Source organism: Ranitomeya variabilis, chromosome 2 (assembly GCF_051348905.1).
Source record: "Ranitomeya variabilis isolate aRanVar5 chromosome 2, aRanVar5.hap1, whole genome shotgun sequence".
Classification (NCBI taxonomy): Eukaryota; Metazoa; Chordata; class Amphibia; order Anura; family Dendrobatidae; genus Ranitomeya; species Ranitomeya variabilis.
The window spans coordinates 739,079,602-739,093,035 of NC_135233.1; the positions used below are offsets into that span (position 1 = coordinate 739,079,602).

The following is a 13,434-nucleotide window of genomic DNA, read 5'->3' on the forward strand; positions in this document are numbered from 1 at the left end:
TTGTGTGGAATTTGGTGCAACCACAGTAGGATCAAGGTTATCACATCAATGTAGATAACTGCTATACCAGCATCCCACTGTTCAAGTCCCTCTGTGTGTGAGCTATCTTAGCCCGCAGTACTAACAACAAAAATCAGAAAAGCCTCCCTAGGAGACTGATGGGAACTACTCGGGAAGGGTGAGAGCAGAGCCCAATGGTAGCGACAACATGCTGGTGGTCAAAGACAAGAGGAATGTCCTTTTCTTGACCACGTAACATGTTGATTGCAGCATCCGCACCCCTGTACGAGGTATCTCTGCACAGGCCTACAAACCAGACTGTGTACTGAGGTACGACAAGAACATAGGGGCAGTTGATCTCTCTGATAGTCATTTAGCCATACAGTGCCTTGACAAAAGCCAAGGTGTGTAACAAGAAGCAGACCGTGCACATCATACAGATACAATAGTGCAAAAGTGTTGTACATCGTACCAGGGCAACATTTCCCCAGTGAGATCCCTCAAACAGCAAAGAAAGGAAGGTTGCAAAAAAGGTGCCGAGTGAGTTATAAAAGAGGGATAAGAAAGGACACCATTTAGCAATGTGACACCTTCCCCCAACAAACCTGACCTTTGTATAAAAGAATCCTTCAAACTGTACCACATGTCCATGGACTACTAAATTCATTTCTGACTTGCACAATTCACGTATGCCAACTGATGCACTCTATACTGCTCGTGTATGCCAACCTGGTGCACTCTACACTGCTAGCGTATGCCACCACATTATAAAATTCACATACCAGGACATGACGCCTGCAGTCCATTGCATCAGTCTGTGTTTCAAAACGTCACTGCTTCCTTTCAGAGACCTGCTGTGTGCCCAAATGGTAGTTTTCCCCCACATATGGGGTATATGGAAAAATTGTGGAACAGATTTTGAGGTCCATTTTCTACTGCTATCCTTGTGAAAATGAAACAATTTGGGGCCAGAGCAACATTTTAGTTAAAAAAAAAAAAAATAAAAAATAAAAAAAATCATTTTCAGAGTTCATCATTATAAAATTCTGACAAGCCCCTTTGGTACAAGGTGATCACCACATTTCTAGATAAATTGCTTTAAGGGGACTAATTTCCAAAATGGGATCATTTGTGGGGGGGATGGAGGTCTGACATCAGACACCCCTATAAATTGCTATTTTTAACACTGGGAGTTGAATGTAAACATTGAATGATTGTGAACTGCACAGCTTTGTTTAGTGTGTAGTGGCCGCTGCCAGGTACAGGAGAATAACTACAATTCAAGAGAATGCTGAATACTGCAAGAGAGTAGGAGAATTCTGAAGTACCCGCAGCTAGGAACATGGTCTGATCATACCACTTCTCCTGGGCAGGGTAGAAATAAATAAATTAAAAAAAAGTATACAGACATGACAGCATGGGATTGCAAATAATTCTTTAGAGGAAAGACTTTTTTTTAATAACGGTCAAGGAAATGTTTTACCTCACTGTTGTGAATTAGACTTTTTGGCTCCCTCTTGTGGTTACTAGTGATATGACTCTGGGATTGTCTTTCCTCAGTTTGGCACCCACCTGGGTCGTTAGTCCAGGGGTGTTGCTATATAAGCTTCCTGGATCCTTAGTCCAGTGCCTGGCATCGTTGTAATCAGATCCTTTCTGTTTGCTCCTGTCTGCTGGTCCTGGTTCGTGCAAAATTAAGCTAAGTCTTGCTTCTTTGTTTTTTGGTTATTTGCTTGCTTTCATTTTCATTTTTGTTCTCCCCCCGGGCCGTTAGACGGTTCGGGGGTTCTTGAATATCCAGCGTGGAAATTTTGATAGGGTTTTTGCTGACCATATAAGTCATCTTACTATATTCTGCTATTAGTCAGTGGGCCTCTCTTTGCTAAATACCTAGCTCATTCTTACGTTTGTCTTTTCCTCTTACCTCACCGTTATTTGTTGGGGGCCTGTATCCAACTTTTGGGGTCTTTTCTCTGGAGGCAAGAAAGGTCTTTCTTTTCCCTTCTAGGGTTAGTTAGTTCTCCGGCTGGCGCGAGACGTCTAGAACCAACGTAGGCACGTTCCCCGGCTGCTGTTATTTGTGGTGCTAGGATTAGATATATGGTCAGCTCAGTTTCCACTGCCCTATGAGCTGGTTTTTTGTGTTTGCAGACTTAGTCATTATTTCTGAGACTCTCTGCCATTGGGGTCATAACACCTCACCAAAAGAATCAGCTGTGATACCGTGCTGTAATGTCTGTATACTCTTTCCCCCCACCCTCCCTGTCCAGGAGATGTAGTGTGATCAGGCTGTGTCCCTGAACGGTTAGACAGAGCCATTACACAATACACAGCAGGGGCACATTTATAAGATTATCTCAGCAAAGGAACATTTTTTTTAAATATATCCAATTGTGGAAACGTATTATTCCGAGATCTACTGAGTAAAATTAACTTTGTTCTTGGGAAATCCTTTTACAGACTTTACCGAAACATTAAATTACTAGATGGAGGCCCGATGCTATCGCATTGGGAGGACGATAATGTCATGATGGGGTCAGGCATGCGGCGCTGTTGTTGCCTAATGGCATCCTGTGATAATCTAATGAATTTTGCATCAGGGGACTCATGTGCTTGACGCCTACGCTTATATGCATTGTTTTTGTCCTAGCTATGCTGTTGCTCTTCAAGAGTCTCATTTGCCCTTTGTTGTCTTCGACTTGTGCCTTTGCTGCTTTCCTTTCATTGTCATTGGTGTACTTTTTATGAGGAGCCATGTTGGCGTTGATATTTGCTTTTTAAAGGGGTTTTCCCACGAACAAAAGTTCATTTTAAAAATTGTCTGACCGTTTACCAAACATACCACAGCTCCTGGGCAGGGGAGGAAGCAAAAGACAATACTGACATTGCAGCAGGAGATCGCAGAGGATACATTTTGTGAGGTAAAATATTTTTAAAAAAGTCAGTGAAATATTTTACCTCATAAAATTAATCCACTGTGATCCCCTGCTGTAATGTCAGTATTGTCTTTTGCTTCCTCCCCTGCCCAGGAGATGTGGTATGCTCCGTGCACGGTCAGACAGTCAATTTTTAAAATAAACTTTCGTTCGTGGTAAAACCCCTTTAATGTGACTGGCTTCCTCTGCCTGTAGACACATCGCACATCTGCCACCGGGATCAGCCGCATAATTGACTGCACCTGCGCATAATTCGCGCAGGCGCAGTAAATCAGACCGCCACCATCTTTGTGCAGACAGATAGCGGCGGTCAAAACTGTGCATGCGCTCCTCCTGTACAAAGATGGTGGCAGTCAGTGAATCATTCGACTGATCCCGGCAGCGTACAATAAATTTGTAGCATTATTTATGATTGATTTTTATGCTAATAAAAACTAAAAACTGCAGTGGATTTTTTTTCTATGTAAATGAATAAGTTAAACTCTTACAATTTCCAAAGTAAAGTATGGCCACCAAAATACAAAGATAAATATTTAAATAAAATATTGAGGCCTTCAATCCAGAACTAGTCTGGCCCATTTTGGGGTTTCATGCAGTTGCTTCTGAGAGATGTAACTTGCCCAAAGCTTTGTTTGTAAGTTACAATTCACATATCCTTTATTTTCTTGACAGAATTTTCCGTCAAAAGATATTTTGCATTGCCAGTCCAAAGAGGTGGTTGAAGCACATTTTATGTCATCTGTGAAGGAGGCTGATGCTTTAAAGCACAAAAGTCAAGTCATAAATGAAATGCAGAAGAAGGATCACAAACAACTATGGATGGGTTTACAGAATGGTATGTATTCCACTGAGTGTGTTATTCTTAGGAAGGGAGTGTGTGGGGGTGGTGTCCCACTGTTAGGACCCCTACCATTATTATTATTATTCATTTTTATAGCGCCATTTATTCCATGGTGTTTTACATGTGAAAAAAGGGGCATACATAGACAAGTACAATCAACATAAGTAATACAATGCACACACAAGTACAGAAGGAGAGAGGACCCTGCCCGCTAGGGCTCACAGTCTACAGGGGTTGGGTGAGGATACATTAGGAGAGGGTAAAGCTGGTTGTGTGGTGGTTCAGTAGACTGAGGATCTCTGCAGGTTGTAGGCTTCTCGGAAGAGGAGGTACTTTTTGAAAGTTTTCATGGTAGGCGAAAGTCTGATGTGTTGTGGTAGAGACTTCCAGAGTATGGGGGAAGCACGGGATAAGTCTTGTATGCGGTTGTGGGAAGAACGGGTAAGATGGGAGTAGAGAAGGAGATCTTGAGAGGATTGAAGGTTGCATGTAGGTAAGTACCGGGCGACCATGTCACAGATGTATGTGGAGGAGACAGGTTGTAGATGGCTTTGTATGTCACAGTTAGGGTTTTGAACTGGAGCCTCTGGACAATAGGAAGCCAGTGAAGGGCTTGGCAGAGAGGAGAGGCTGGGGAATAACGGGGAAACAGGTGGATTAGTCGGGCAGTAGATTGTAGGATGGATTGGAGTGGTGCAAGATTGCTAGAGGGGAGGCCAGATAGCAGGAGGCGGTGAACCGGGCTCTGAATTGCCATATGTGAATTGAGCGGTGGTCAATCATTTTGGTCCATTCATTCTTATGGGCTTGTTGAAAACATGTTGATCTCTGATATCATCTTTATCTGATATCAGTGGAGCAGCAGCGCATGTGATCAACCACTGCACCGCTTCACACAAGGCTGTTCTGAGCCCTGGTTCTTGAGATCGGTCAGGGATCCAGCTATTGGACCCCCTAGTGATCGAAAAGTTATCCCCATCGCTTTAAGGGTATGTTCACACTGGGTGTTTTTGCTGTTTATTTTTCTGCAACAAAACCTGATTTCTTGGCAGGAAAGAAGCTGCGGCAAAAACGCAAATTTTACTGCGTTTTTTTTTGCTGTTTTGGTGCGTTTTTTTCATTCATTTTGGGGGCTAACTTGGGTCTCTTTACGCATGCTAATGAAGTTGAGTGCCCCCAGAGAAAAAAAACTTCTGTAGAACGGTACCTCCTTTGAAAAGCCGGCAATTCAAGTGCCGCTACAGTAAAATCACACTTACAGGTTAGAATAGATAGGATTGATATATACACATAGAATATATACAGTTAAGTCCATATATATTTGGACAGACTACATTTTTCTAATTTTGGTTATAGACATTACCACAATGAATTTTAAACAAAACAATTCAGATGCAGTTGAAGTTCAGACTTTCAGCTTTCATTTGAGGGTATCCACATTATAATTGGATGAAGGGTTTAGGAGTTTCAGCTCCTTAACATGTGCCCCCCTGTTTTTAAAGGGACCAAAAGTAATTGGACAATTGACTCCAAGGCTATTTCATGGACAGGTGTGGGCAATCCCTTCTTTATGTCATTCTCAATTAAGCAGATAAAAGGCCTGGAGTTGATTTGAGGTGTGGTGCTTGCATTTGGAAGGTTTTGCTGTGAAGTAAACATGCGGTCAAAGGAGCTCTCCATGCAGGTGAAACAAGCCATCCTTAAGCTGCGAAAACAGAAAAAACCCATCCGAGAAATTGCTACAATATTAGGAGTGGCAAAATCTACAGTTTGGTACATCCTGAGAAAGAAAGAAAGCACTGGTGGGGGGGCGTGGCTATGTAGCTGGAGCGAGCAGACGCACTTGGCTGGAGCTCCTAATATCCTGCTATTATCCGGGCACATTAACCTCTTTAAAAGTGGAATAATCACCACCTACGGTTCTCCTGAGGCACCGGGAGGTGAGCGGTTGCAGTGGGTGGTCTTCCACGGCTGGAGGACGGCTTGGGACCCGAGGGAACCTGTGAGTGCAGCGGGACACACGAGGCGGCGGCCATCTTTGTGAGCGCGCGCCCAGGAGATCACAGAGCGGCGCAACTTTTAACAGTACCGCTGGGACTTCAGCGTACCTAGGCGGCTCTGCAGCATAATCCGACGGCACTGGAGATTGGAGGAGTGGATCGGCGGTACTGGAGAGAGGCGGCAGACATTCTGCAGGTGCGCACTCAGACAGGAGGAGTTGCTGCACTAAGCATTATCCGGGCAGCGCTTCAGGGGAGGTGACCGTTACTGGCATTCATTAATTATAGTGGGGATTATCGGTGTGTGCCCTGAAATATTGGCCCCGGTCTTCCCCCCAGTCTGAAGACATCTCCCTCTGTCGGCGCTATAGATTTGGAGGGTTTGGCACCCCTCCTTGCTGCTGTCTCCGTGGGCTGCGACCCTTCTCCTCCCCCCTGGTGCACTAAGTTTACTTATTTCAACTGATTAGACACTGCTGCATATAACCTGACCCATTGTGATTAGGGGCATCCTGCCTGTCTCGTGACCCCTCACAACCACCATATTGCCTTCCACCTCAAAGAGTCATGCAGCATTCAAAGGGTTCGGCAACCGCCGACAAATTGAAAAAATATGCCAGAGAGGATCCCCCTGATGGTGGTCGGAACCTTAGGAACAGTTCCTCACTAGCGCCACGTAAGGGCCGTCCATCAGATAGTAATGAGGAGGGGGTACAGGAAGAATTAACTCTTAAACGAGCCTCTGAACAATTAATGCAAGCTATCTCCTTGACCAGATCTACTCTTACAGAAAAGATAGAGGACGTGCATACTGAGGTGGGCCGTCTGAGACATGATATGCAAAGTATGGGAGGTCGCATTACGGAGGTGGAAACAAGAGTTTCTCAGGTGGAGGATGTTATTCCCCCCATGGAGGCTAAATTGACAAAGGTGGCTGGCTCCATTAATGCTTGGAAACAGAAAGCAGATGATCTGGAAAATAGGCTACGACGAAATAACATCCGGATTGTTGGTCTACCAGAACGTTCTGAGGGCCAGCACCCTGAAGAATTTTTGGAAGACTGGCTAAAATCCTCCTTGGGGGGTGAATTCTCCTCAACTTTCTCCGTGGAGAGAGCCCACAGGGTTCCCACAAGACATCTTCCCCCCGGAGCCCCCCCGAGGCATCTCTTGGCACGCCTTCTCAACGGTAAAGATAGAGACGCTATCCTGCGTCTAGCAAGGCAGAAAAGCCCTATTAAATTTCACAATGCTACCATTTCAATCTTCCCGGATTTTTCGGTGTAGCTTCAGAAACAAAGGGCACGTTTTATCGATATAAAGAAACAACTCAGAGATCGCAATGTCATATATTCCATGATATACCCTGCTAGATTGAGAGTGGTCTATGAGGGTACCTCTGTGTTTTTTACTGACCCAGAAGAGGCGGTTGAATGGCTGCGAACCCACGGTGCGGCCAATGCAAAATAATTCTAAAATATTTGTGCTATTGATCACGAAATGGAGCTTCCAAGGAAGGCGTCGAATTTATCAACAATATCGGACGCTGATTTCAGTGAGGATATCCCCGTTTTTTCTTGTCTATAGGAGTATGGGACTTCACTCCTACACTGTTTGGTTTTTTTATACACTGTTTCTATCTTATAGTTTTGTTCAAGCTTGTTCTACAAAAAATTGCTGCCAAAATGATGTGTTTCTCCACTGTATATCAGGAATATGTTGGTGTAACAATGTTTATAATATGCGACTAAGAGAGTATGGCATCTAATCTTACATGGTTGACCTGGAATGTGAGAGGCCTGGGATCACCACGAAAAAGAGTTAAAGTATTTTCCCAGATAAAACGCTATCACCCACATGTGGTCACTCTGGTTGAAACACACTTGACAAGGGATTCGGCCCGTTATGTCCAGAAACCGTGGGTACAGTGGTCTGTTCACACATTTCATACGAGCTACTCTAGAGGGGTCTCGTTGTTAATCCATAAAGATATTAGATGGGAAGTCGGAGAGATACGGAGAGACACTGAAGGGCGTTTTATTTTTGTACACGCATGGATTGATTTGAAGGAATATGTTATTATTTGTATATATAATCCCTCCCCTGCTAATATGTCCAACATAAAAAAGGCACTGGGTTTTACTTTAAACTACCCAGATGCACATATTGTGTGCATGGGCGATTTTAATCTGGTTATGGATGAGGGCCTTGACAGACTCAGACTTGAAGATAGGGCTCCGGAGGTGACTCTCGGCCGATCTCGTTTATCTACATTCATGGAGGGCAGTGGGTGGTTGGATTTATGGAGGATACAATACCCAGATAAAAAAGAGTACACCTGTCATTCGTCGGTCCGGCGCACTTTATCTCGCTTGGATTATATCTTTGGCTCCAGCAATCTGGCAATTTGGGTGGAGGAGGTACAACATGGGAATAGAGGTATTTCAGACCACAGCCCAGTAATCTTTAAACTTAACTTTGGTCGGAGGAGACAGGAGAGGGTTTGGAAACTAAATCCATTCTGGTTAAAACTGATTGGCCCCAATGATAGAATTCTAGACCAACTAGACTGTTTCATAACATCCGATCCAGAGCCACAAAATATAAATATATTTTGGGACGCTCTTAAAGCGTTCATGAGAGGTTGCCTGACGTCTTCAATCTCCTACATTAAACGGAAAACTTCTCGTGAAGATGATGAGATGGAAAAACGACTGAGGGACTCAGAAAAAGCCTATATCGCTAATCAGACCAGTGTGAACAGGGCAGAGTGGTTGTTATCCCACAGATTGCATGCACAATATGTTGATACTAAATCCAAACGTAAACTTTTTTTCACTCGACAAACTTACTTTGAACTGGGGAATCAATCAAGTAAACTATTAGCCTTCATGGTACGACCACACAATACATCAAATACTATACTTAAAATCCGGAAATCAGATGGTATAATAGTGACCTCCACGAGTGACATACTTCAATGCTTTCAGGAATATTATAAAAAGCTATACCGTTCTCAAGGGGACCTTAATACGTTGGACTGTCTGGGTTACTTGTCAGATATTGAATTTCCTGTGTTGAGCTCTGCACAACAAGCTTTTTTAGACGCAGATTTTACCTTGGAGGAAATTAACACTGCTATAGCAGACATGGCCTCTAGGAAGGCACCAGGCCCCGACGGGTTTCCCATAGAACTATATAGGCAATATCGAGATCACCTGGCACCAAGTCTTTTGAAGGTGTTCCAGGGAATTTGGAGGGGAGGAGGTTCTTTGCCAGATTCTTTTTATGATGCAAATATTATAGTTTTAAAAAAGGAAGGTAAGGACCCCCTGGAATGTGGATCATACCGCCCTATATCACTGGTAAACGTTGACTATAAAATTTTTACTAAAATACTAGCCACTAGATTGAATACAGTAATATTAGATATAATACACCCAGACCAGACTGGATTTATGCCTGGTAAAAATACATCTATTAATATTAGGAGGGTCCAGTCGGTAACACAATGTAGCTCATTAAAATTGGAAAACAGATGGGCTCTGGCCTCGCTGGACGCGGCCAAGGCGTTTGATTCCCTTGAATGGTCCTTTTTAAATGCATGTCTGCAGAAATATAGTTTCGGCCCCAAATTTCAAAAATGGATCAGTGCAATATATATGAAACCTAAAGCCCGGATAATAATCAATAATTCCCAGTCAGATGCTTTCCCCCTAATGAGAGGGACCCGGCAGGGTTGCCCCCTTTCGCCGGCCCTTTTTGCCCTTGCTATCGAAGCACTAGAGACACGTATGAGATCTACCCCGTCTATTAAAGGTATTGAGATAGCTAACCGTGTAGAGACTGTTGGCCTTTATGCAGATGACATGGTAGTATTTATGGATGATGTAGAAGAGACACTGCCACATGTGATTTCCATCATAAATAAATTTAGTGGGTACTCCGGATTATATATAAATTGGGATAAGTCCTCCTTGATGTCCCTCTCCCATGCTCCGGCTGATCACCTTGAGGAGCTATCACCATTACCAGTAGTGTCCCACTTTAAATATTTAGGAATAAATATACCTAGATGTAGCAAACTTGATTTACAACTTAATATTCTGCCATTATTAGATCTAGTTAAATATAAATTTACGGTGTGGGAGAAACTGCCATTGTCTGTCTCTGGCCGTATAAATCTGATTAAGATGATACTACTTCCGAAGCTCAACTATTCCCTTCAGCACAGTGCAGTTCCTGTCCCCAGATCCTTTTTTTCAAACCTAAATTCCTTGATATCATCTTTTGTGTGGGGGAAATCTAGACCTAAACTTAAGCTATCTACTCTGCATAGATCCAAACAGATGGGGGGTGTAGCGTTACCAAATTTTTTTCTGTATTACTTAGCCGGACAATTAAGAGCTCTGAGTGCGTGGATGCCTGGGGGTCATCTTCCAAATTCGGAAAGTCATCTGGCCCATGCTGCAAAAACGGAGTGTTTACTGGATTTTTTGGAAATAGACAAACCCAATACCCCTAAATTGTTACCACTCCTTCGCCTGGCAAGATCGGTCTGGCGTCAAGGGAAAAAAGTCGTTCACTTTGAAAATATTATAGCCGAAATGCCATTATGGAATAATGAGTGTCTCCGGGAGCTGTTAGATCACCCATCCACCCAATTTTGGATCTCGCATGGGATTGCTTCCATTAATAATTTATATGAACAGGGTGTGTTGATGTCTTTTGAACAGCTACGAGTTAAATGTGATATTTCAAGATCCCAATTCTTTCGTTATTTGCAACTTAGATCAGCGTTACAATCATATATACGCAGAATGGGTTCTATGTCAATAATATCATCCCTTCCGTTAATAGGGATCCTCAAATCACAGGGGCCCCGAGGTCTCATATCCACGCTATATACACATCTGTTGTCTGTGGGTGCGGATTCTGAGGTATTGCCGGTTAAAGGGAAATGGAAGCTTTTAATTCCAGATCTTCAGGATGAGGACTGGGAAATAATTTTAGAGTCCCCATCCAAGGTATCCCCCTCGGCTAACAATAGAATGATCCAGCTATGTATAATACATCAAGCTTATCTAACCCCGTCGCGGCTATTTAAAATGGGTAGGAGTGGCTCTTCGGAATGTTTGAGATGCCATACAGAGGAGGCGGATTTTCTACACATGATCTGGGGCTGTCCAATCATTCAATCCTTTTGGAGTGAGGTGATATCCTTACTATCCTCTCTAGTGCATATTTCTGTCCCTTTAGATCCATTAACATGTTTATTCGGAGTACTAGATGATGAGATATGGGGGCACCATGTACAAATTTTTCTGAGAGAAACACTTTTTTTAGCGAGGAAAATAATAGCTTTAAGATGGATGGGGAACAATAATCCGTCACTCAGAGCATGGGTCGATCTGGTGAACTCAGTAATACCTTTCGAACGCACACTATACCAGAATAGGGGTTGCATGGGAAAATTTGATAAGATCTGGGATATATGGAACTCATCGTACCTCACCATGTCGTCACGTGATGGATAGCCTAGCTTTCCTACATTAAATGACAGAATTTTCATTGGTCACCGCCTCTTTTCAATATTTAAAATATATGTTCGTTACAGTGGATTTTGGTTTCTGTTTTTCCTTTTGGCAGCAAGATGATGGGTTTTTAAAAGCTCAAAGTTTTATTATAGGTTCCTTGGGTGTACTGTAATGTCCTAACATTTTTATGAACGAAGCTGTATAACAAGTTGCGTATTAAGATGACTGGAATTATACTTGTGTATTAGTTTGGTTACAATATCATGTGCACCTTGTTGTGGTTTCTTTTATGTTTAATAAACGAGTTTAAAAAAAGAAAGCACTGGTGAACTCATCAATGCAAAAAGACCTGGGCGCCCACGGAAGATAAGTGGTGGATGATCGCAGAATAATCTCCATGGTGAAGAGAGACCCCTTCACAACAGCCAACCAAGTGACCAACACTCTCCAGGAGGTAGGCGTATCAATATCCAAATCTACCATAAAGAGAAGACTGCATGAAAGTAAATACAGAGGGTTCACTGCACGGTGCAAGCCACTCATAAGCATCAAGAATAAAAAGGCTAGACTGGACTTTGATAAACATCTAAAAAGCCAGCACAGTTCTGGAATAACATTCTTTGGACAGATGAAACCAAGATCAACCTCTACCAGAATGATGGAAAGAGAAAAGTATGGCGAAGGCGTGGTACAGCTCATGATCCAAAGCATACCACATCATCTGTAAAACACGGCAGAGGCAGTGTGATGGCTTGGGCATGCATGACTGCCAGTGGCACTGGGTCACTAGTGTTGATGATGTGACACAGGACAGAAGCAGCCAAATGAATTCTGAGGTATTCAGAGCCATACTGTGTGCTCAGATCCAGCCAAATGCAGCCAAACTGATTGGTTGTCGTTTCATACTACAGATGGACAATGACCCAAAACATAAAGCCAAAGCAATCCAGGAGTTTATTAAAGCAAAGAAGTGGAATATTCTTGAATGGCCATGTCAGTCACCTGATCTCAACCCAATTGAGCATGCATTTCACTTGTTAAAGGGAGCCTGTCACCCCCCCCCCCCAGGCGTTTGAAACTAAAAGAGCCACCTTGTGCTGCAGTAATGCTGCATTCTGACAAGGTGGCTCTTTTACTTATTGGTGCTGTAATTTCAGAAATAATCCGTTTTGTAATTTGTCCCAAATACCTTTCTTCAGTCAAGGAGGCAGGTCTTTCCCCCCCTGCTGCAGACGCCACTCAGCCGTCACTCAAATCTTCTTGGCGCCGGGCGCCGCCTCCTTAGCACTGTTTTGAAATGAGCCGGCGCCTGCGCTCTTTTGTCATGCCTTGGGCAGGCGCAGTGAGCGCTACCTGTCCTCTGTCCTCATATGCAGTCTAGCTGACAGCGCCTGTGCAGCAGCCCCTGCCTGTGAATCCCAGCCCCGCAGTGAGAATAAATCAGAAGACACTGCGGGGCGGGGATTCACAGGCAGATGTTTATAGCCTGGGAAGTGGGTAATACCCATGGAGCTTCCAAGGCTATTAATATCAACTCACAACTGTATACTTAGCCTTTACTGGCTGTTAAAATGGGGGACCCCCAAAAAATGTGGGGTTCCCCATAATTAATAACCAGCAAAGGCTATGCAGACAGCTGCGAGCTGATATTAAAGAGAACCTGTCACCCCCCAAATCGACGGTGAGCTAAGCCCACCAGCATCAGGGACTTATCTACAGCATTCTGGAATGCTGTAGATAAGCCCCTCATGTATCCTGAAAGATGAGAAAAAGAGGTTAGATTATACTCACGCGGGCGGTCCGATCCGATGGGCACCGCGGTCCGGACCGGGGCCTCCCATCTTTATAGGATGACTTCCTCTTCTAGTCCTCACGCTGCGGCTCAGAGCAAAGTACTGCAGTGCGCAGGATGCGGGAAAGGTCAGAGAGGCCCGGCGCCTGCGCACTGCTCTGCCCTCAACATGGCAGACAAAGTACGCCTGCGCCGGAGCCGCAGCGTGAAGACAAGAAAAGGACGTCATCTGATGAAGATAGGAGGCGACGGACTGCGACACCCATCGGACCGGACCGGGACCGCCCCTGGGTCAGTATAATCTAACCTCTTTCTCATCTTTTAGGAT

The 13,434-nt window shown here is 44.0% G+C and overlaps 1 protein-coding gene across 3 annotated transcripts in view; it reads left to right on the top strand.

The window, feature by feature from the left end:
* The window catches only part of ATG5 (autophagy related 5), a 294,450-nt gene that overhangs the window by 45,949 nt on the left and 235,067 nt on the right, over positions 1 to 13,434 (top strand). For all 3 annotated transcript variants that reach the window (XM_077289635.1, XM_077289634.1, XM_077289636.1), the window contains exon 5: positions 3,609 to 3,771. In XM_077289635.1, the coding sequence (XP_077145750.1) occupies positions 3,609 to 3,771 (163 nt within the window). The remainder of the gene's footprint in view (positions 1 to 3,608; positions 3,772 to 13,434) is intronic.